Source organism: Pristiophorus japonicus, chromosome 7 (assembly GCF_044704955.1).
Source record: "Pristiophorus japonicus isolate sPriJap1 chromosome 7, sPriJap1.hap1, whole genome shotgun sequence".
NCBI lineage: Eukaryota > Metazoa > Chordata > Chondrichthyes > Pristiophoridae > Pristiophorus > Pristiophorus japonicus.
The window spans coordinates 187924019-187948666 of NC_091983.1; the positions used below are offsets into that span (position 1 = coordinate 187924019).

Sequence of the window (24648 nt, forward strand, 5' to 3'; positions counted from 1 at the left end):
ATCATATATATGTAAAAATGCTTTTTAACCAGGCATGTGAAAACTAACAATGGATTTTGGAAGTGATCAAAACTCCAAGGACTTAGCTATTTGTTGGTGGTGGCTTTTGTTGTTTAAATAAAAGTCTAAAAATAGTACAAGGAGCCTCTTTTGCTGGACATAAAAATAAAATTAACATAATTCTGATTAAAAGGAATGAACTGTGTCTGATCAGACAAAAGCAGCCCTGTGTCACTCCTACATTGACTGATTCTTTCTGAATTGGCCTAATAATGTCACAAGAAAACAAATTTGCCAATCAGAGAGAAGTCGCTCATATCCACACCCTTTCTTATGAAGAGTTATTAAGCAATTATGGATATTGTCATTATATTAATGTTGTACTCTTTCATAGTTATTAAATGTTTTGTGCTTTATGTCTATTTAATTGCGACTAAGTATGTTGCCTGTTTTAAATCTGGAAATCAAATGTGTAAACACCCGTTAAAACGACAGCGAGGTATTTTGATGAGCATGTTAAGCATTCATCCAGTATTATTGTCAACAATGATTTCTAGGGTTTAGGCTATAAAACTGGTTTGGATTTAAAGTCCTCCAATCTGACATAAGTGAGGTAGGGCACTGTGTTTAATCCAGTAATCAGATTGTGGTTAATAAATTAATGTTAATCCTTGGGTCATACAACTTTGTAAATGGCAAAGTCAGTACAATTTCAGATCATTTCCCACCCACCCCCTCTATCACTTGGCTGATTACAGCTAACCCCCCTGTGCTTTCTCCATCCTCATCTCCGCTTCCCCCCTCTCCTATTCTCACCTAACCTTTCATTCCCCTCCCCCCCCCCTCCCCCGTCCTTGTCCCTTTCCCTCCACAGTTCATCCCTCTCTTTCCCTCCTCTCCCTTTTCCCCTCTATAACATAAGAACATAAGAAATAGGAGCAGGAGTAGGCCATACGGCCCCTCGAGCCTGCTCCGCCATTTAATACGATCATGGCTGATCCGATCATGGACTCGGGTCCACTTCCCCGCCCGCTTATCCCTTACCCCTTATCGTTTAAGAAACCGTCTATTTCTGTCTTAAATTTAATCAATGTGCCAGCTTCCACAGCTCTCTGAGGCAGTGAATTCCACAGATTTACAACACTCTGAGAGAAGAAATTTTTCCTCATCTCAGTTTTAAATGGGCGGCCCCTTTTTCTAAGATCATGTCCTCTAATTCTAGTCTCCCCCCATCAGTGGAAACATCCTCTCTGCATCCACCTTGTCAAGCCCCCTCATAATCTTATACATTTTGCTAAGGTCACCTCTCATTCTTCTGAATTCCAATGAGTAGAGGCCCAACTGACTCAACCTTTCCTCATAAGTCAACCTCCTCATCTCCGGAATCAACCTTGTGAACCTTCTCTGAACTGCCTCCAAAGCAAGTATACCCTTTCGTAAATATGGAAACCAAAACTGCATGCAATATTCCAGGTGTGGTCGCACCAATACCAATTTCAGATCATTTCCCCCCCCCCACTCCATCACTTAGCTGATTACAGCTAACCCCCCTGTAGTTTCTCCATCCTCATCTCCGCTTCCCCCCTCTCCTAGTCTCACTTCACCTTTAATTTCCCCCCCCTTCCCATCCCACCTCTTGCTTTACCCTCTTCTCCTTCCCCCTCTCACTCCTTCCACCCTCGCACCTCCAGAACCAGGGGTCACAGTCTAAGGATAAGGGGTAAGCCATTTAGGACCAAGATGAGGAGAAACCCAGAGAGTGGTGAACCTGTAGAATTCTCTACCACAGAAAGTTGTTGAGGCCAATTCACTAAATATATTCAAAAAGGAGTTAGATGTAGTCCTTACTACTAGGGGGATCAAGGGGTATGGCGAGAAAGCAGGAATGGGGTACTGAGGTTGCATGTTCAGCCATGAACTCATTGAATGGCGGTGCAGGCTCGAAGGGCCGAATGGCCTACTCCTGCATCAATTTTCTATGTTTCTATGTTTCCATCATCAGCCTTCTTTCACAGTGAGCCTTCTTTCACCGTTACCCGCCCTCATTCCTCTGTCGACCTCACCCCTCTTCCATCTTCACCCATTTTCCACTGTCACTCAATTCTCCGCACTCTCTCTCTCGCTCTCTCTCTCACCCGATGCAATTCCTCTGACATGTAGTTTTTTTTACTATCCTCGAGTCCATTTTTTATCCATACCCAAGATTTACCCTGAATCACCAAAGCTTTGATTGTAACTAATGTTGTCAAGTGGCTGCTGGTAGCTTAGGTGCAGCACATTGTGCCGCAGTCCATTCAAGATGTCATTTTGTCAAAGGAGATTGGTCAGGCAGGATCAGGCTCAAGGGGCTGAATGGCCCGATCCAATCCTGATCCTATGTCCCCCTTCTGAATCCATGTTCACTTCTGTTAATTAAGTTATTTATTGTACAGATAACCTTCAAGTTTTCACCCGATGACCAAGTCTATTATTTTACACAGAATTGAAGTAAAACGAATATGTCTATGGTCGCCTGTGTCTGATTTGTTGCCCTTTTTGAACATAGGCACCATGTTGGCCTGATCCAATCCACTGGTCCCTCCCCAGTGTCCAGTGATCTCCTTTAGTATTCAGGGATAAATAATGTCTATTCATTGGGGATATATTGTTTTTGAGCCTTTTTAGCCTCAAGCGTTTCTATCTCATTTTTATCAAAGTCATTAATTTTGCCTGGAATATCTCCCTTTGGGAAAGGCATGTTGCTCATGTTTTCCCTTGTGATTACTTGGAGGAAGTACTCATTCAGAATATTTATTATCTTTTCCTCACCCTCTGTTTCAAGTCTTTTTGCATCTTTTATGATTCTCACCTTCTATGGCTGCCCTCTCACTGTTAAGTACTGCAAGAATTACTGAATTATATTTCACATTTGCAGCTGTGCTTTTTTTTCTCCAAGTCTCTCTTTGCCCTTATGATTACACTTTTAATGTGCTTCTGCCTTTTCTTATATTCCTTCCAATGAACCCCATTTCTTCTAGAGGTAATTTTTTCCCTTTATTTTGCTTTTGATTTGTTATTCCATTTAGGGATCTTACCTTTTTTAGCTGAGTTTGCTAGTTTGAAGTAAGTATTTATCTTGTATGCTCAACAGTATGGGCTGGATTTTCAGTTGTCTTAACACTTCAGTTAGCAGCCAGAGGGGGGCGTTAATCGGAGCATAAGAGGTTACGGACTGGGAGCACAGCTTTTAGCGCCCTGACAGAAAATTCATTAAAGGCCCACCAGGAGCGCAAACCAGAAGCGCCTGGCTGCCGATGACCACTCTGATCATGACGAGTTCCTGGTGCAACGCCCATGCTTGCACCCCGGTTAGAAAATTAGGTGCGACCGCCTCATTTAGTGGTCACCAAGAACAATGTCTGGAAAAGCAGTCAGTACAGGCTTGCAGAGTCGTTAACTGACGGCTACGTAAAGGGATAAGGAAGCGCCTCCCTCGGAGGTCACAGTCAGTGTAACGTTTACAAACAGCATGGTGCTTGAGCCGCTGAATTTGCAGCAGCGTCAGACAGACATAACAGTATAGTTTGAAAACAAGTGATTTTGAAAACTTTAATGGGTTCATTATTATGCCGTGCCTTTAAGGCTCGGCTTTTCCCGGGATATGATTCGGAGTTCCGTGCATGTGCAATGGCTCTGCCAAATTTACTGACCAAACTTTCATTATCTCACACACACACACACACACACACACACACACACACACACACCACTAGCTCTGGTGTGCAATGGCTGATTTATTGCCCCTGTCTGCTCTTCGACCGAATTTCTCGTCGAAAGGTGCTACCTTTTTCAAGGCGCTAGAATTCCCGCTCGGCCTGGATTAACGCCTCAAATGAGATGTGATCAACTTTCTCCCCCATAATCTTTAAAGCAGTTCTACATGTTCTCTACTGAAGTGTTGTTGAATAGTTTCCCCCCCCAATCAATTTGCTTAGGTTCCTTTTTTTTTAAATAACTGTTTTCAAAATTATACCTAGACCCAGGTGATTTAGTGTTTCTGAATCCCAGATTGTGTTGAACTTACAGTTGGAGTGTGTTAGCTGTGGCTCAGTGGGTAGCACACTCGCCTCTGAGTCAGAAGGCTGTGGGTTCAAGTCCCACTCCAAAAACCTGAGCACAAAAATCTAGGCTGACACTCCAGTGCAGTACTGAGGGAGTGCTGCACTGTTGGAAGTGTTGTCGTTCAGATGAGACGTTAAACCGAGGCCCTCTCTACTCACTCAGGTGGACGTAAAAGATTCCATGACACTATTTTGAAGAAGAGCAGGGGCGTTATCCCTGGTGTCCCGGCCAATATTTATCCCTCAATCAACATCACTAAAGCAGATTATCTGGTCATTATCACATTGCTATTTGTAGGAGGTTGCGCAAATTGTCTGTCAGGTTTCTCATATTACAACCCAGGAAAAGTCATCGCTAGAATCCTCCTCAACCGTCTTCTCCCTGTGGCTGAGGAGCTCCTCCCGTAGTCACAGTGTGGATTCAGTCCACTACGGGGTACAACGGACATGATCTTCACAGCGTGACAACTGCAAGAGAAATGCAGGGAACAGCACCAACCCTTGTACGTGGCCTTCTTTGACCTCACAAAGGCCTTTGACACTGTTAACCACGAGGGACTATGGAGCGTCGTCCACCGTTTCGGCTGCCCCCAAAAGTTTTCACCATTCTCTGCCTGCTCCACAATGACATGCAGGCCATGATCCTGACCAATGGATCCACCACAGACCCAATCCACATCCGGACCGGGGTCAAGCAGGGCTACGTCAATATTGCCAACCCTCTTCTCGATCTTCCTCGCTGCAATGCTCCATCTCACACTCAACAAGCTCCCCGCTGGAGTGGAACTAAACTATAGAACCAGTGGGAACCTGTTCAACCTTTTTCGCCTCCAGGCTAGATCCAAGACCGTCCTATCCTCTGTCATCGAACTACAGTACATGTACGATGCTTGCGTCTGCGCACATTCAGAGGCTGAAATCCAAGCCATCGTCAACTTCTTTACGGAGGTCTACGAAAGCATGGGCCTTACACTAAACATTTGTAAGATAAAGATCCTCCACCAATCTGACCCTGCCACACAACACTGCCTCCCGTTCATCAAAATCCACGGCGTGGCCTTGGACGACGTGGACCACTTTACATACCTCAGGAGCCTACTATCAGCAAGGGCAGACATCGACGAGGTCCAACACCACCTCCAGTGTGCCAGCGCAGCCTGCGGTCACCTGAGGAAGAGAGTGTTTGAAGATCAGGCCCTCAAATCTGGCACTAGGCTTATGGGCTACAGGGCTGTAGTGATACCCGCCCTCCTGTATGGCTCAGAGACGTGGACCATATATAGTCGACACCTCAAATCGTTGGAGAACTATCACCAACGCTGCCTCTGCAAGATCCTGTAAATCCCTTGGGAGGATGGACGCACCAACATCAGTGTTCTCAATCAGGCCAACATCCCCAGCATCGAAGCAATGACTACACTTGACCAGCTCTGTTGGGCGGGCCACATTAGCCACATGCCCGACACAAGACTCCCAAAGCAAGCGCTCTATTCGGAATCCTACACGGCAAGCGAGCCCCAGGTAGGAAGAGGAACATTTCAAGGACACCTTCAAAGTCTCCTTGATAAAGTGCAACATCCCCAACGATACCTGGGAGTCCCTGGCCCAAGACCACCCTAAGTGGAGGAAGAGCATCCGGGAGGGCGCTGAGTTCCTCGAATCTCGTCGCCGAGAGAATGCAGAAATCAAGCGCAGACAGCAGAAGGAGCGTGCGGCAAACCAGACTCCCCACCCACCCTTTCCTTCAACGACTGTCTGTCCCACCTGTGACAGAGACTGTAATTCCCGTATTGGACCGTACAGTCACTTGAGAACTCACTTTTAGACTGAAAGCAAGTCTTCCTTGATTTTGAGGGACTGCCCATGATGATGATGATGATGATTACAACAGTGACTACACTTCAAAAAGTACTTCATTGGCTGTAAAGCATTTTGAGACATCTGGTGGTCGAGAAAGGCGCTATATAAATGCAAGTCTTTATTTCTTTCTTATCATTCTATAGTTGCTGTTCCCCAGGTGTACAACAACTCCCACATTTTGTACTTTGGCCGAATCATTTATGAATGCCAAGTCGATTTGAGCATTGCTTCTCCTGGTTTTTCTGATGCACTGGATCATGAAGCTGTCATGCATTACATTTACCTGCTCTGATTCTGGGCCACTTAGGCCTTTTCCAAATCATATTAGACTGAAGTCACCATGAAACTACTGGATTGTCAGAAAAACCCAACTGGTTCACTAATGTCCTTTAGGGAAAGAAATCTGCCGTCCTTACCTGGTCTAGCCTATATGTGACTCCAGACTCCCAAAGCAACATGGTTGACTCTTAACTGCCCTTTGAAATGGCCGAGCGAGTCACTCAGTTGTACCAATCTGCTGCGACAAAGTCAGCACTGTGGGAGTACCTTCATTAGAAGGACTGCAGCGGTTCAAGAAGGCGGCTCACCATTGCCTTCTCAAGGGCAATTACCAGCTATGCCCACTTCCCATGAATGAATAGATTTTAAAAAGCTGTCCTTCAGAACCTCCTCCAATTGCCCAAGTCTCAGCAAACTATTGAGCTGTGTGGGGCATCACAGTAGAGAGCAATCTTGGACTTTCCAGCATTGGAACTTTCTGGCTGATCTTCCCCTTTATCCAGCCAAGGCCCCTATTGTGACCTTTTGCTGAAATCAGATACTTCAGCACAACTGAGGATCAAACCTGGGAACTGTCTGGTCTGTATGATTTACTGAGCCAACATTTATATAGCGCCTGTCGCAACCTCGGGATGTCCTTTATGAAGCCTATAAAGCCATAAAAGCCTATGAAGCACTTTAGAAGCATTGTCACTGTTGTAATGTTATTTTGTTTATATTATCATGGGATTTTTACCAGGGCACTAATTTAATTTATGTATTATAATTCCAAATGAAAATGGGAATTATAAAAATAAGTTCATGCCTTGCTTCATTAATCTTATTACCAAAAGTCTAACTGTGCATCCTACAGCATTTATTGCTTAGAATCAGTCTTGACTGAGCAAAGATGAATATGGTAATTTATTTCATTTTTGTGTTTGAATCTCCAGAGCAAACTTTACATGGATGGATTCAGGAGTTTAAAAGAAGGAGAGCCTGTGGAATTCACCTTCAAGAAATCTTCCAAAGGTCTGGAGTCGATACGGGTAACAGGCCCAGGAGGTACCCCTTGTTCAGGCAGTGAAAGGCGGCCAAAAGGGAAGACAGTACAAAAACGGAAGCCAAAGGGAGACCGGTAAAATTACTATTGGAGTTCATTTGAAGATTGCACATGGTGTATTCTCTAAACTGTTCCTTGATTAAATTCGAAGTGTTCATTTCAGCAATCATCCTTTTGTCCAAGCTCCACATAACAATAGGATATTGCCAACTTCCCATAAGGGAAAACACATTCTCTTGAGATACCAAGAAATTCACAGCATAGTGCTGCTATTATGGCCATGTAATCCTTTGTTTATTATGCACAGTTATCGATACTATTTTTATTCAGCTGATGTTTGCTGTGTTTCTTTGCCCCACTGAGGTCTGCCTGTTCCGTTCCAATTTCTGGTTTTAAAATTTGCATGGAAAATTGCAAATCCACCTTAGTGAGTTGCTCATACTTGGTTCCAATGTGGCATGGCTTTCGGAAGTGTGAATTAGGAAAAGGACTCAACATACCTATTGAGTTTGCTGAAGAATTGCTCTAGATAGAAGGATGTCTACATTCAATTTCAGGTACAGAGACACCTCTGGTTCCAGTTTTGCTAAGTACCCATCATCATCATAGACAGTCCCTCGGAATCGAGGAAGACTTGCTTCCACTCTTAGAATAAGTCCTTAGGTGGCTGAACAGTCCAATACGAGAGCCACAGTCCCTGTCACAGGTGGGACAGATAGTCGTTGAGGGTAAGGGAGGGTGGGACAGATTTGCCGCACGCTCTTTCCGCTGCCTGCATTTGATTTCTGCATGCTCTCGGCGATGAGACTCGAGGTGCTCAGCGCCCTCCCGGATGCAATTCCTCCACTTAGGGCGATCTTTGGCCAGGGACTCCCAGGTGTCGGTGGGGATGTTGCACTTTTATCATGTTTCCTCTGTCCACCTTTGGCTCATTTGCCATGAAGGAGTTCCGAATAGAGCGCTTGCTTTGGGAGTCTCGTGTCTGGCATCTGAACATCGATAAATCTCCAGCTCAGACAGGGAATCGAGTATAAGCAGGGGGCAGTCCCAAATACATACACTGGCCTCGCATCATTTAGCATTTAATTGCCCATTCTATTCTACATTATGGACCGGTACTCTATGCTACACTGCATCTAGAAATAAAATATATAATAATGAATAGTCAACGTGCATTTCAAAAGGGAAAGTCTTGCTTGATGAACCTCATCGAATTCTTTATAGAGGCAACAGAGAGAGTAGACAGGGGTAATGTAGTAGATGTAATTTATCTAGGTTATCTAGATTTCCATAAGTCCTTCGATAAGGCGGCACATAATAAACTACTGAACCAGGTCAGAGCATGCGGAGTCAGGAGACAAGGAGCAGAATGGATAGCTAGCTGGCTTCAAGACAGAAAGCAGAGAGTAGGAATAAAGGATAGTTAGTTAGAGTGGTAGAAGGTGAGAAGTGGGGTTCCGCAAGGATCAGCAAACCAAGCATGAAGGTTTACTTATAGAGGGTTAGAATTGAAAAGTAGAGAAGTTATGCTAAACTTGTATTGGATCTTGGTTAGACCACACTTGGGAGTACTGTGTACAGTTCTGGTTGCCATGTTATAAAAAAGATATAGAGGTACTAGAGAGGGTGCAACAAAGATTTACAAGGATGATATCAGACTGTGTGGTTATACCTATCAGGAAAGAATTAACAACCTGGTTTTGATAGAGTAGACACAGAGAAAGTGTTTCCACTTGGGGGGTGGGGGGGAGGGGGTACGGGGAGAGCAAACTAGCGCCCATCAATATAAGATAGTCACCAAGAAACCAAATAGGGAATTAAGAAGAACCTTCTTTACCCAGAGAGTGGTGTGAATGTGGAAATCGTTCCCACAGTGAGTGATTGAGGTGAATAGTATAGGATAGGTTAGATAAGCATATGCCGGAGAAGGGAATAGAGGGTTATGCTGATAGAGTTACATGAGGAGGGAAGGGAGGAGGCTCGAGTGGAGCATAAATATCAGCATGGACTGGTTGGGCTGAATGGCCTGTTTCTTTTCTGTATATTCTATGTAATACTATGTATCAAAAGCCTTGCTGAAATCTAGATTAAATAATAACTCCAGTTCCCTTTATCCACACGTTCTAATACCTCTTCAAAGAGTTTCAACAGGTTTGTCAAGCAAAATCTTCCTGCATAAAGTCATGCTGATTTGCTTTGATGACTTTGTACTCCTAGGGGCCAAAATTGCCCCTCTCAGAAAGGCGTGTCAGTGCCTCTGGGATGTGCTAACGGGGCGCAAAATGGTTTTCATACAGGCGCAGCAGCCAGAACTCTTCTCCCCCCCCCCCCCCCCCCCCGCCCCGCCCTGGAATTGCCCCCGGGGCTCCGCTGGCAAAAAGTGGTTTGCGCCGTACCAACAATGGCGGGCACTGGTGTGGCCAGGCTGCCAACATGCAGACCTGCACTCCCTCTTGGATCACAGGCCGCTTGCCCAGCTGACTGACTCCCTGGTGGCCCTGTGGGTGTCACTAAAGAGGCTGCAGAGTTCGCAACAGTCCTCCCCTTTAACTGAAGGGGAGGGATATTGTGACGCGCCAAAAAAAATCATAAATTGAATTGACTGCCCCAAACCCAGCACGGGGCAATATTGGCCCTCCAGATGCTTCACATTGGCCAGATTTTTCTGTAGTAATAACAGCAAGGTTTTAAGCACTCGCCGTCATTGCAGCGTAAATCTGACAGCAACTTCTGGTGTCCGCACATATGCAGTTAAACACAGAAATCCAGAAGTTGCTGTCACAGATATCCTGCTCCTCCACAGGGTGAAATGTTGCAGTCCTCGTCAATAGACTCAACACTAAAATCACTGTAATGGTGTGAACTTAGTGTAATTACCCAGTAGTCTTGCACTAAAAATGGCTGGAAACGTTACGGCTTGTGCATTCAGGAGTGAGTTTTTAGCCATGCAATAAGTAATTACTGCTGAACAACCTCTCTAGCCCTGAAAATTAATTTTACAAGTGTGGAGTCTCGTTATCTCAGAAGAAAATTAATGGTTCCATTAATCCCATCTGTCTGTCCCAATCTTTATTTTGTTTCCTGTACAATGATTGAAATGTAATTCATATTTCCTGTTTTTCACTTCTTGGTTTGCACTCTATGTGTGTCTCGGTGAGGATTCTAAAATCTGATTGGTTGAAGAGCCTTCCTTCTGCTTGGACTACTCACAGACACCACTGATCCCCTGTAGAGGACACCATCTGGATCAGACGTGGGATTAATAGAAATCTGCGCTGACAAACCCGCAAAAAGTCTCTGGGCAACTGTATGCGAGGTGAACGGCAAAAGCTGTCCCATCGCCGCTGAGAGGAAAATCTGAGCCAATATCCTTCTTCTGGATAAGCTCTAACATTGTCCTTTCAGCTTTAAAAAAAATAAAGATATGTTCCTTCATTTCCAATATTTTGGTACAGCTCCTGATTCTAATGGTTATTTAAATACCCCTGCCAAAACATGACCAGTTTCATCAGCCATGTCCTTGTACCTTTGTGTGCAGAGCAGGTCACCATGTCTTGGGGCCCTATGCTCTTTCAGTTCCTCTGAAGCTTTTATAACTCCCTAGCTTAGAGAACCAGCTTAGTGACCTTCTCTGTCCTTTAGAAATAACTTGTTGTAAAAACAGTGATACCTGTAATGGACTCTGCACTGAATTTGTAAACATAGACTTAATCTCAGACTCTTAATAGTTGAGTTTGGTAGGTAACATAGGGCATGCAGCACAAACAAAGTTTATATTGTCATCTCCTTGGACAAACCAAAACTGACACCAAGCTAATATTCTGAAAGTTATCTTGTCAAATAGAGATAAGAAATCTCTTGTTGACGTTCCAGTTAAGAGAGTTCCCAGAAAGAAGGGATAACATGAATTAAGAAGATAAGGTTTGAAACCTTGGAAACGAACGGTAAAGGTAATAAGAGAAGGCAGTTAGTCAAGCAAGTCTCTGCATAAGCAACAGAATTAACCAATGAAATTTGGTGGAAAAGAAGAAGGACTGCCGGGGGACAAAATCTGGGATCAGATAAAGGTCAGATGAATTCTTAATTGTATGGACCATTGTGGTCAAGGCTCAATTAGCAGCTGTGCAAAGGCCCATCTATTTGTTAGGAATTCTAGAAACGAGTAGTAAGTGTACACATTAGGGTACGTAGATTGAGAGCTGGTGCAATTTATGGATTCTATGATAGAATATTTTTAAGTCTCAGACTGGGCTTCAGGCAGTACCTTGTTTGCACTGCTTTGCTTTGCTACAATTGCATTCACCTGCTCAGGAGAAAGTTTTGCCCATGTGTGATTAGATGCCTGTACAAGAGTTGTCCCGAAAATCGGCATGCATGGCCATTTATGTCGTTTCTCTGAGGTTTCTGCCAAAGTTACGGTGGGAGATCGGGGAAACCACCCATTGAAATTCTGCCCCAAAATGTTTCAAATGTGTGCATTATGTGAGCATTTAAAATCAACTCAAGATAGTTTAAAATATGTCCAAGGGATCCAAGTGACCTCCCAGAACATTTGAAACCTGGGTTCACACTGTACAGTAGCTACATTCCATGTGATGTTAAACCCAGCAAAATAAATATGCCTCCTTCAGGGAACCTTGCAGGGCTTCTTTCCTGTGCGACCTCTTTAAGGGGCTGCGCTGACCATTCAAATTATGTATTGAAAAATTGTATTGAAAAGCCAGCAAGCCAGCTGTGTGGGTTCCCTGGAGTGCCGTGCGGCTGTGCAGCTTGTTTTGCAGTGAAGCTAAAGTTGCAGTATAATTGAACCCTTAGAGCTATGTCTACTCTTAAGAACTGGTATGAGTGAAGTGAAGAATGCAATAAAAAAAAACAACAAATGCTGGAAATACTCAGCAGGTCAGGTAGCATCTGTGGAGATAGAAACAAAGTTATTGGCCCAGAAATCCCGGTCGGCTGCTTCCTGCGGGCGATCGAGGGAAAACCTAAAAAGAAAAGCGCATTTACCTGAAGCTGCTGCGCCCACGCAAGTTCCCGGTCCTGAGGCCTCCACTGACTGCACGCTGGAGCGCGTGCACATCAGGACGTGTGCAGGGCTGGAGCTGCAGTCACATGGCTCTGGGCAGCCAATCAGACAAAGTATGTTCTCATTCATAAGAATGTTCTCATCCTCATTCATAAGTAAGTTGGAGTTCCCATTATTATGAATGAGAAAACCCCCCCAAACACCCAAAACACGAATAAAAAATAGAAAAAATACAGCACATATTTTTATGGAACATGCAGGCTGCCATTGCACAGTGCATTATAGGAATGGTACTAGGTACAAACTGAGACCTGCAAGGGTGCACCATTATGGGAGGGAAATTAAGTAACTTAAATAAAAGTAGTCATCCACTAGGTAGAGGATATGCAAATTATTTTTATATTTAAAAGAAAGAAACTGACTAGCAGAGTACTTTGGACTGGAAATGATCCATCTGAGCCACTGATTTTGAAAACTTTTGTGTGTGGGGATTGCTTGCAAATATTCACACACTCCGAAGAACCCCTGCACCCCACCCCACACTATCAAAAAACACTTAAAGGAAAACAATGTTACATAAGAACATAAGAAATAGGAGCAGGAGTAGGCCATACGGCCCCTCGAGCCTGCTCTGCCATTTAATACGATCATGAATGATCCGATCATGGACTCAGGTCCACTTCCCTGCCCGCTCCCCATAACCCCTTAATCCCTTATCGGTTAAGAAACTGTCTATCCCTGTCTATCTGTGTCTTAAATTTATTCAGTGTCCCAGCTTCCACAGCTCTCTGAGGCAGCAAATTCCACAGATTTACAACCCTCTGTGAGAAGAGAAGAAATTCCTCCTCATCTCAGTTTTAAATGGGTGGCCCCTTATTCTAAGATTATGCCCCTAGTTCTAGTCTCCCCTATCAGTGGAAACATCCTCTCTGCATCCACCTTGTCAAGCCTCCTCATAATCTTATACATTGTCATTGGACATGTTGGCATTTTTTATTAGCATACAGTGATAGAAATCATCATCATAGGCTGTCCCTCGTATCGAGGATGACTTGCTTCCACGCCAAAAAGGGATGAGTTCACAGGTGTTTCAATGAAGGACCTAATATTCCAGATCCTGAACTACATCCTGAAAGGTGGAAGATGCCTGTGCTTGGATTTTTTTTACTTGGGATGGTCGTTGCACACCAGCCACCACACGGGCTTGACAGAGCTAGGTCTTGGTACAGTGGCAAGGATTACCCAAGACTAACTGGAGACCAGCTCTGCTGCACGGACCTAGTGTGCGCATGCAACACAGTGTGGACTGGCTCGTGCTGCCCCTGGGCCCTCACCTCTTCTGGGCCCCAGACTCACGCCTCTCCTAGGCCCCGGTCACTTCCATCTACAAACTCTTGCCGCTCCTGCGCCCCTCCTGCCCGCACTGCGATCAGCACCTGACTTTGCAGCCGTCGCCCTCCTGCAGTGGTATACCGCCGCACGCTGCTCCCTCTGATGGCCTCGGCCTGCTGATGGTCTTGCAGGCCTGGACCGCACTGATTTCCAGGCCAGGCTGCCGCATGCAGCTCCCTCTAATGTGTCCTTTCAATACCAAGCAGGAGAAGGAGTTTCTTCTATTGCTTTCCCAACTTCACCTTTAAGGCCCTTTCCTTAAGGAGTTGTATTTTGCAGCAACTTTAGGCTGCAGATAGTGACACCGTCCTCCTGCTGGGATAACCCTGAATTCACGCTCTACGAAAGGGGTAGTGATAAAAAGTAATGGAAAATCACCAGCAAAGCCCTAGCATACAGTGGCACCACAATTCCCAGACGGAGTGGAGATGATTGGGTAATTCCCCCGTTAGTCACGCCAAGGGACCGCACTGCTCTAAGTGCCTGGGATTATTTTACGCACGTCATTTTTATTGTGTAACTACCCCCGCGCCCCCCACTCGTTGCATTTTGCTGGAGAAATCAGCCTGCTTTTATCGGGAGAAGTCGCTGTAGTTTCGGTCGTGGGTTCTGTTTGCTGCAGTTCGTCGAGACTCTTTTTAAATAGACTCTGTAAAGAGACTGGGGGAGAAATGTGGTTAGATAGCAGCCCTACAGGGACGCTAAAAGGGTTTGCAGCTACGAGCGCGGGCATTCGCGCCGCTCGGCAAATTCAGTGTGCCGGAACCGACGGCGCTGAGGAGTATCGCCTGGGAGCAGCGCCGGTGTGCAACGCGCCTGGTATCGACTCGCAATCAAAATTTGGTTTGCACTGCACCCGTAGCGCCCCCTAGTGACCCCGCCAGAGAAAGCTGGGGTGCAGAGCTGTCCCGGGGCACTAAGGGAAGGAATGACTGCCTGAGGTAAATGTGAGTGATATATATTTTTGTATGCGATTTAACTTTATTTGGGAGGAGTAATATATCGGGAATGTGTTTTGTGTGTGACTGATGATCCTATCTAATCTTTTCTTTAATTAACACACCCTTTTAATCAATCTAACTCATCCTAGAAAGTTAGTATATACGGGGTGAAAACAGGTGAGCCCCCTAACAACCCCATCACAGGCCCAAAAATAGATAAATAAAGGGCATCACTCTAATCAATGTGTACCCTCCACCCCCTGCCTTAATCATGTGCTCTTCGCTGAGCAGATTCTCTATTTTTCCTTATTATGGGATTGAGGGATTGGTGTTTGATCAGAATATATTGTAAGATATATTTATGTCTGTTTCAACGGTAATGGTTTTTGTCTAAAGCATTTGTGACTGTTCACATGACTTATTTTATCAGTGTTTCACGGTTAACTGAACTCTGGCTCCGTTTCTCTGTGTGTCGAGCACAGTATCTGGACCCTTGACTTAACTCCTGTGCTGCTGACCATTTTCTTCTGCCTTGGGTGTCCTCCTGCTGTAGCTGAGGAACTTGCTGTTCTATGAAACTTGTTCCACTGCCTCACCAGAGCATCAGCTTCACCTTGCAAAGAATGTCCTCGTCTTCCCTTGCCTCTTCTGCAATATGTCCTGTCACATCTTCATGCCATTGCTTCTGCTGCATTTCCATGTTTTCATCTCTCCCAGAGGCTTTTTTGGTTCTTATCCTTTTTTTTTACATCAAACCAACACTGAGGTACACTGCACACTGCTTGTGCAAATGGTTAAAGTTTGGAGTGCCAGTGTGAACTGCTCTTATGAACTTAACTATGAACGCCTTTCTCTGCGTACCGAGCGCAGTATCTGAGTTGCCAGAGTGTCAGCCAGTGAGTCGGAGGCGGGACTGATGGGAGGACTTGAGCATTTACTCAGCAAAGCAAACATGGGCGAGAAATTCTGTTGGAGGGTTCCTAAGGCGCTAATGTCAGGTGGTCGCTAAACTTGGCGCCGGAAAATTTTTAGCGAGGGGAACAGCAAAATTCAGTTTATGTGCCCCGAGAGTGGAGTGGAGCAGAGCACTTCGGGAAGCATTCCAAACCTCTCTTATGGCACTAGGCCGGGTGAGCAACTGAATATCCTATGCTCAGGAGCTGGCTTTGTAGCGCCCTAAGCGAGGCCTCCCTGCAAAAAATAAATCGGACCAAAACACATTCCCGATATAGTGATAGAAATAATGTGCTAGTGATCAACAAATGCAGAAAAATACAATCATCTGATAATCTTAAATCTCATTTCTCTCCCGTGCCTCCCTTTGTCTTACGCTATTATCACTTCTGTCATTTAACCATCTCTTGTTCCTTACCTAATCTCTTTACAACTCATTCTCTTTATGTGGTCTGGCCATTCTTAGTCAAACTTACCAGCAAGTAGAAAAATGAGTGAGAAACACTGACCACTATATCAGCAACACCAAGTTGTTGTTCACCACACTATTAATTTCTAAATTTACTTGTTTTTGTCTCCAGCCAGTATTCACATATTGGTACCCCTTAAAATTAGACCGCTTGGGTTGCCTTTAATGAACTTAGTTTAGAAATCACAATTAGACCAATGTTTTTTCCCCCTTTTTTATAGTCAAGATGGTTGACGACTTTGAAGGTGGTGTGGTGTGTTGGTAATTCTGGTGGTCGTTAACATTTCAGCAGGGGGCCTTCTAGAAGAATAGTTAATGCAATTACTAGTGATTTGAACAGAATAAATGTAACTCATAAATATGCAAATATTAACCTTGCAAATGACCTTTAGGCACTGGAGCACAGAAGATAATGCATTCTGACTAGAAACCACGACAAAAGCAAGCCATCTGGTCTAAGGACTTTTGACTGTTCTTTAAAGCAAAATGAAAGATTTAGTAATCATTGTTGATTAATAATTACTGGTGACTCCTGCTCACCATTTTATTTTCCATGGCTACATGTTTACATGGCTACCCAATGTGAAGGAAGCTTATTGGGAGGGAATACATTTATATTTTTGGCTGCTACTGAATACCATATTTACCTCAAGAATTCACCCACTAGAATCTGTGAATTGCGAGATTTTGAGTGTGTTGTCCCATTGGGTTTCTCTGAGATTTGGAAGTATCTATATTTGTTTTACAAAAGTAACTTCAAGATTCTGTTGGCATTATGGATTTTGGTGGGTGAAGGAGGAGCAACTTGGATGTTCCAGTGTTTGGGGGTGGGGTAGAATATGCATGAAATTAACTGCAATGCTTGTTATTCCAAAAGACAAATAAACTGAGCTGTGGAATTTAAATAAGAATACATCAACTATTCCAGAATGGGATAGATGGAGACACCCAAGGTCCTGAAGCCCTGCAGCAAAAACAATATAGGGCTGGACTTTCGGCTTTTGTGATTTCGGGGCAGTAATGGCAGCAGGTCGGGGCGGCCCTGATATTGCCTGGAAAAAGTTTGCTCTCTCGTCTGCAAAATGCAGCAAAAAATGCAGCAAAAAAGGGGGGTGCAAAATTAGGTATTACACAAGGTCGTTTTTGCACCCCAGCTGAAAATCGCGGTGTTAAATAAGTCAGAATAATGTGTAACTAGTTTCTTTAATTTAATGCACGTCATTGTTGTTCAGTGCCCTGCAACATAACGTTGTCTATTGTATGATTTTCTTTTGGTGGGGGGAATTTTTGTTACGTCGTTGCAGTAAAATGTCTGTTTGATCCTTTGCCAATGGTGTCTTGTGTATCATTCCAACGTTCCATCCCTCAGTTTCCTCCGTTTAGGAGAGCTGGTCCATTATGAGCTGTCGACGTGCGACTCTTGGTCCGGCAGCATCTCCACACAGCCTCCCCCGTGGATGGTGTGGCTATCCAATGGGGGTCTCGTCAGGCTCCTCTTTGTCATCCTCCTCCTCCTGAGGTGGGCCTGCAATCCCCACTGGCAATGCCTGGCCCCTCATGATGACTAAGCAATGCAACATGCAGCACATCACAATGAATTTGGAAACCTGTTGATGGGAGTATTAAAGGCTGCCTGCAGAGTGGTCCAGACATCAGTCTGCCTGTAGGAGCAGGCATATCTCTTTTGGAAGTGCAGCCTTCTCACACACTGCTCCTCAGAGAGCTCAAGGCATGAGCATTGGTGCCTGTAAACCCGTGGGGGGTAAGCCCTCCTCCCCATGGACCGACATGGCCAAGTGCCCTTCCTCTAGCATGATGCTGCCTGGCAATAGCATGGAGCATGATACGCTGGCGAACTAGTAATGCCCCATTAAATTCTCTCACTGGCCTTGTAAGGACACTGTAATGGCAGATAAAACTGCCGCTTTCAAGTCAGAGCTTCATGCAGTGTGATGTGCGCAATTGTCAATGTGACCTGCAATGTAGGATCCTCCTTCCATTTAAAAACACCACCAATACTGCCTGCTGGACTCTGGGAATGCCTGGTTTTTCAGACATTTCCTGGGGCGGGCGTTTAATGAGGCGATTGGGCTGAATTTTGCATCTGGGACGCTAGCAGAGCGCTGCACGATGATTGACGTCATGATCTCAGTGAAACCAGAGGATGGGGCAGTCAGATTTTGCACCGCTGCAAACCATGAGCCGAATTTACCGGCCGGGCGATAAAAGCTGGATGCCACCATAATGCCTAAAAACACCCTTTACCACCGCTAATTGAGGTGCAAGCGAGCCGAAAATCCAGCCCAATGTTTTATGCCTTTTAAGCTCACCCTTTCTCACAGCTTACCCGTGTGACATGTCCACGAATAATACCCACCAGTTATCCAATTGACTGTATCAACAGAATCCTAATCTGTGTAGCTTAGTATCACACCACATGGTTGATTTTGCCTAACTCCTGTCTCTTTTAAATGTGCCTAAAAATGTCAGCTCTTTGTGGGTACAATTTGATTTAATAGCACTGTGTTGAAAGCCACTGATGAAAATCTGTGGCAATCCCATCAGAACAAACTCATTTTCGCAGAACAATAGGGGCAAGTACCTCACTTGTTAGTTCCTTCGGTAGAGGGGCTTTTACACTGGCACTCATCGTTCAGATTCCAGGAGATCATCAATAGTTAGGTCTAAGATTCTGTTGCCTGATATAATGCTATAAATATCATATGGCAAGCTTATGGATTCAGGTCTATGGAATCCAAAGCAAATCAGTACAAATGTAAGCGTGGCATATGAAACAATTCACAAGTATCTCAACACGTGTAGCTGAATGTTAGTTTAGCTCAGTTGGATGGGAGTCTTGCCTATAAGTTGTAAGGTTATGGGTTCAAGTACTATGATATATGTTCGCACATAATTTAGGTTTGATAGTTTAATGCAGTACTAAGGGAGCTCTGTTATTGGCTGTTCTGGTTTTTTAATGGGGTGTTAAACCGAGGCCCAGTCTTCCTGTTCAGGTGGATGTAAAGAATTCCATGACATTATTTAAACAACAGCTGAGCGTTCTTCCAGTGTCCTGACCAACATTTATCCTGCAACCAACGACAGCAAAAACATTATCTAGTCATTCAGTTACTGTTTGTTGGGTCCTGCTGCATGCAACGTGTTTGCTTACATAACAGTGACTGCATTTCAAAAGTAGTTAATTGTATTTGAAGTGCTTTGGCCAGAATGAATACATTAAACATTAAACTTTGCAGCATTGCAACTGCTCCATAGTAAACGAGCCAAAGGTGGGCAGAGGAAACATTACAAGGACACCCTCAAAGCCTCCCTGATAACATCCCCACCGACACCAGGGGGTCCCTGGCCAAAGACTGCCCTAAGTGGAGGAAGTGCATCCGGGAGGGCGCTGAGCACCTCGACTCTCATCGCCGAGAGCGTGCAGAAATCAAGTGCAGGTGGCAGAAGGAGCATGCGGCAAACCAGTCCCACCCACTCCTTCCCTCAACGATTATCTGTCCCACCTGTGACAGAGTCTTTGGATCTCGTATTGGACTGTTCAGCCACCTAAGGCCTCATTTTAAGAGTGGAAGCAAGTCTTCCTCGATTTTGAGGGACTGTCTATGGTGATGATGCTTTGGAACATCGTTATATCATTTCAGGTCCTTTATAGCCAGTTGTCTGTGGCAAGTAACAGTAACTGTTCAGACAAAAATTCCTTGCACTTTTCACTTCAAAACAGGCTTTGTTCTCATGTTTTACAAGAACAATGAAATGTTTCTTTAAAAGACAGTGATATAGTTCCACTGAAATAATTGGATCTTGTTTTACTACGGAGCAGTTGCAATGCTGCAAAGTTTAATGTTTAATGTATTCATTCTAGCCAACCCAACCCCAGATACATGAGCATCAATTAATTTATAATATACTTGGATTTATGTGGTGATACATCAAGTCATTGAAATATGTGAAGTTTCACGCAGTGAAACACTTCTGTTCTTGTTATGTAGGTAAAATGTGATTATTTGTTTTAAATGACGGCTGGATCGCTCTGTAATTAATAATTCTGAAAGTAAGAGTGTTAGATTTCCACGCAGCCTCTTGGACCTCAGCCATTGAGCATCAGGCTGGTGTCCGGGTTCGGCCATTGGGGATCGGTCACAAGAACATAAGAACATAAGCAATAGGAGCAGGAGTAGGACATTTAGCCCCTCAAGCCTGCTCCGCCATTCAACAAGATCATGGTTGAACTGATCTTGGCCTCAACTCCACTTTCCTGTCTGTTCCCCATAACCCTTGACTTCCCTGTAGTTCAAGGATCTGTCTATCTCCACCTTAAATATATTCAACGACCCAGCCTCCACAGCTTTCTGGGGTAGAGAATTCCAAAGATTCACCACCCTCTGACAGAAAAAATTACTTCTCATCTCCGTCTTAAATGGGCGACCCCTTATTCTGAAACTATGCCCTCTAGTTCTAGTTTCCCCCACAAATGGAAACATCCTCTCAGCATCTACCCCGTCAAGTCCCCTCAGAATCTTATATCTTTCAATAAACATAGAAGCATAGAAAATAGGTGCAGGAGTAGACCATTCAGCCCTTCGAGCCTGCACCGCCATTCAATAAGATCATGGCTGATCATTCCCTCAGTACCCCTTTCCTGCTTTCTCTCCATACCCCTTGATCCCCTTAGCCGTAAGGGCCATATCTAACTCCCTCTTGAATATATCCAATGAACTGGCATCAACAACTCTCTGTGGCAGGGAATTCCACAGGTTAACAACTCTCTGAGTGAAGAAGTTTCTCCGCATCTCAGTCCTAAGTGGCCTACCTCTTATCCTAAGACTATGTCCCCTGGTTCTGGACTTCCCCAACGTCGGGAACATTCTTCCTGCATCTAACTTGTCCAGTCCTGTCAAAAACTTATCCGTTTCTACGAGATCCTCTCTCATCCTTCTAAACTCCAGTGAATAAAGGCCCAGTTGATCCAGTCTCTCCTCATATGACAGTCCAGCCATCCCTGGAATCAGTCCGTGAACCTTCGCTGCACTCTCTCAATAGCAAGAACGTCCCTCCTCAGATTAGGAGACCAAAACTGAACACAATATTCCAGGTGAGGCCTCACTAAGGCCCTGTACAACTGCAGTAAGACCTCCCTGCTCCTATACTCAAATCCCCTAGCTATGAAGGCCAACATACCATTTGCCTTCTTCACCGCCTGTTATACCTGCATGCCAACCTTCAATGACTGATGAACCATGATACCCAGGTCTCGTTGCATCTCCTCCTTTTCCTAATCTGCCGCCATTCAGATAATATTCTGCCTTCGTGTTTTTGCCCCCAAAATGGATAACCTCACATTTATCCGCATTATACTACATCTGCCATGCTTTTGCCCACTCACCTAACCTGTCCAAATCACCTTGCAGCCTCTTAGCGTCCCCCTCACAGCTCACACCGCCACCCAGTTTAGTGTCATCTGCAAACTTGGGAGATATTACACTCAATTCCTTCATCCAAATCGTTAATGTATATTGTAAAGAGCTGGGGTCCCAGCACTGAGCCCTGCGGCATTCCACTAGCCACTGCCTGCCATTCTGAAAAGGACCCGTTTATCCCGATTCTCTGCTTCCTGTCTGCCAACCAGTTCTCTATCCACGTCAGTATATTACCCCCAATACCATGCGCTTTGACTTTGCACACCAATCTCTTGTGCGGGACCTTGTCAAAAGCCTTTTGAAAGTCCAAATACACCACATCCACTGGTTCTCCCTTGTCCACTCTGCTAGTTACATCTTCAAAAAATTCCAAAAGATTTGTCAAGCATGATTTCCCCTTCATAAAACCATGCTGACTTGGACCGATCCTGTCACTGCTTTCCAAATACACTGCTATTTCATCCTTAATGAATAATCCTTAAAGATCACTTCTCATTCTTCTAAACCAAATGAGTATAGGCCCAACCTGCTCAACCTTTCCTTCATCTCAGGAATCAACCTTCTCTGAACTGCCTCCAATGCAAGTATATCCCTCTTTAAATAAGGTGACCAAAACTGTATGCAGTACTGCAGTGTGGTCTCACCAACGCCCTGTACAGTTGTAGCAAGACTTCCCTACTTTTATACTTGCAATACAGGCCAACATTCTATTTGCCTTCCTAAATACTTACTGTACCTGCATGCTAACTTTCATGTACAAGGACCTCCAGATCTCTCTGTAACGCAGCTTTCTGTAGTCTCTGCATTTAAATAATATTTTGTTTTGCTATTCTTCCTACCAAAGTGGATAACCTCACATTTTCCCACATTATACTCCATCTGCCAAATTTTTGCCCACTCACTTAGCCTGTCTATATCCCTTTGCAGATTCTTTGCATCCTCCTCACAACTTGCTTTCTTTGTATCATCAGCAAATTTGGCTGTATTACACTCGGTCCCTTCATCCAAGTCATTAATATACATTATAAATAGATGAGGCCCCAGCAATGAACCCTGTGGGACCCGATCAGTTACAGTTTGGCAATCTGAAAATTGACGCATTTATCCCAACTCTCTGTTTTCTGATAGTTAGACAATCCTCTATCCATCGGTCTGGTGTCCAAGTTCACCCATTGGGGATCGGTCTGGTGTCCGACTTCGCCCATTGGGATTGGTCTGGTGTCCCAGTTCACCCATTGAGGATCGGTCTGGTGTCCCAGTTCGCCCATTGGAGATCGGTCTGGTGTCCCAGTTCACCCATTGGAGATCGGTCTGGTGTCCGAGTTTGCCCATTGGGGATCGGTCTGGTGTCCCAGTTCGCCCATTGGGGATCGGTCTGGAGTCCCGAGTTCATTAAATTGCAAATTGCACCCCCCCTCCACCCCGCGCTCCCCCCCTCCCCCCACTCCCCGCCGCAACCAGTCCCCCCTCTGTCACAGCTGCTTCTAGTCTTTCCCATTATCATATGTTATAAGAACATAAGAAATAGGAACAAGAGTAGGGCATTCGACCCCTCGAGCCTGCTCCGCCATTTAATACAATCCTGGCTGATCCGATCATGGACTCAGGTCAACTTCCCTGCCCACTCTCCATAACCCCATATTCCCTTATCGTTTAAGAAACTGTCTATTTCTGTCTTAAATTTATTCAATGTCCCAGCTTCCACAGCTCTCTGAGGCAGCAAATTCCACTGATTTACAACCCTCTGAGAGAAGAAATTGCTCCTCAGCTCAGTTTTAAATGGGCGGCCCCTAATTCTAAGATTATGCCCTCTAGTTCTAGTCTCCCCTAAGAGTGGAAACATCCTCTCTGCATCCACCTTGTCAAGCCCCTTCATAATCTTATACGTTTCGATAAGATCACCTCTCATTCTTCTGAATTCCAATGAGTAGAGGCCCAGCCTACTCAACCTTTCCTCATAAGTCAACCCCTCATCCCCGGAATCAACCTGTGAACCTTCTCTGAACTGCCTCCAAAACAAGTATATCCTTTTGGAAATAGGGAAACCAAAACTGCACGCAATATTCCTGGTGTGGCCTCACCAATACCCTGTATAACTGTAGCAAGACTTCCCTGCTTTTGTACTCCATCCCCTTTGCAATAAAGGCCAAGATTCCATTGGCCTTCCTGATCCCTTGCTGTACCTGCATACTATCCTTTTGTGTTTCATGAACAAGTACCCCCAGGTCCTGCTGTACTGCAGCACTTTGCAATCGTTCTCCATTTAAATAATAACTTGCTCTTTGATTTCCAACATTGTACTCCATTTGCCAAATTTTTGCCCACTCACTTAGCCTGTCTATGTCCTTTTGCAGATTTTTTGTGTCCTCCTCACACATTGCTTTTCCTTCCATCTTTGTATTGTCAGCAAACTTGGCTACGTTACAATCGGTCCCTTCCTCCAAGTCATTAATATAGATTGTAAATAGTTGGGGTCCCAGCATTAATCCCTGCGGCACCCCACTGGTTACTGATTGCCAACTCGAGAATTAACCATTTATCCTGACTCTCTGCTTTCTGTTCATACGCCAACCCTCTATCCATGCTAATGTATTACTCCCAACCCCGTGAACTTCTTTCTTGCGCAGTAACCTTTTATGTGGCACCTTGTCAAATGCCTTCTGGAAGTTCAAATATACCACATCCACTGGTTCCCCTTCATCCATCCTGTTCGTTACATCCTCAAAGAATTCTAGTGAATTTGTCAAACATGACTTCCCCTTCATAAATCCACGCTGACTCTGCCTGACCGAATTTTGCTTATCCAAATGTCCTGCTACTGCTTCTTTAATAATGGACTCCAAAATCTTCCCAACCACAGATGTTAAGCTAACTGGTCTATAGTTTCCTGCTTTTTGTCTGCCTCCTTTTTTAAATAGGGGCATTACATTTACAGTTCTTCTGCCTCCAGCCCCAGCTCCTCCAGTTCCACCTCCTCAATTGCCAATCTGGCATAAGCCCGTACCACAACATTAGCATTAAGCCACTGCCATTCTCTGCCGCTTGTTGTTTCTACCCTCACCCTGTTCACGACCGGCCCCAAGTCTCCAGCACCACCCCTACGAAGTCAGAACCCTCGACTCTATAACTGTTGAATCCTTTCCATTG

The 24648-nt window shown here is 44.8% G+C and overlaps 1 protein-coding gene across 2 annotated transcripts in view; it reads left to right on the plus strand.

Moving 5' to 3' along the window:
* The window catches only part of LOC139266916 (protein lin-28 homolog B-like), a 295351-nt gene that overhangs the window by 176971 nt on the left and 93732 nt on the right, over positions 1-24648 (plus strand). For both annotated transcript variants that reach the window (XM_070884540.1, XM_070884541.1), the window contains one exon: positions 7172-7356. In XM_070884540.1, the coding sequence (XP_070740641.1) occupies positions 7172-7356 (185 nt within the window). The remainder of the gene's footprint in view (positions 1-7171; positions 7357-24648) is intronic.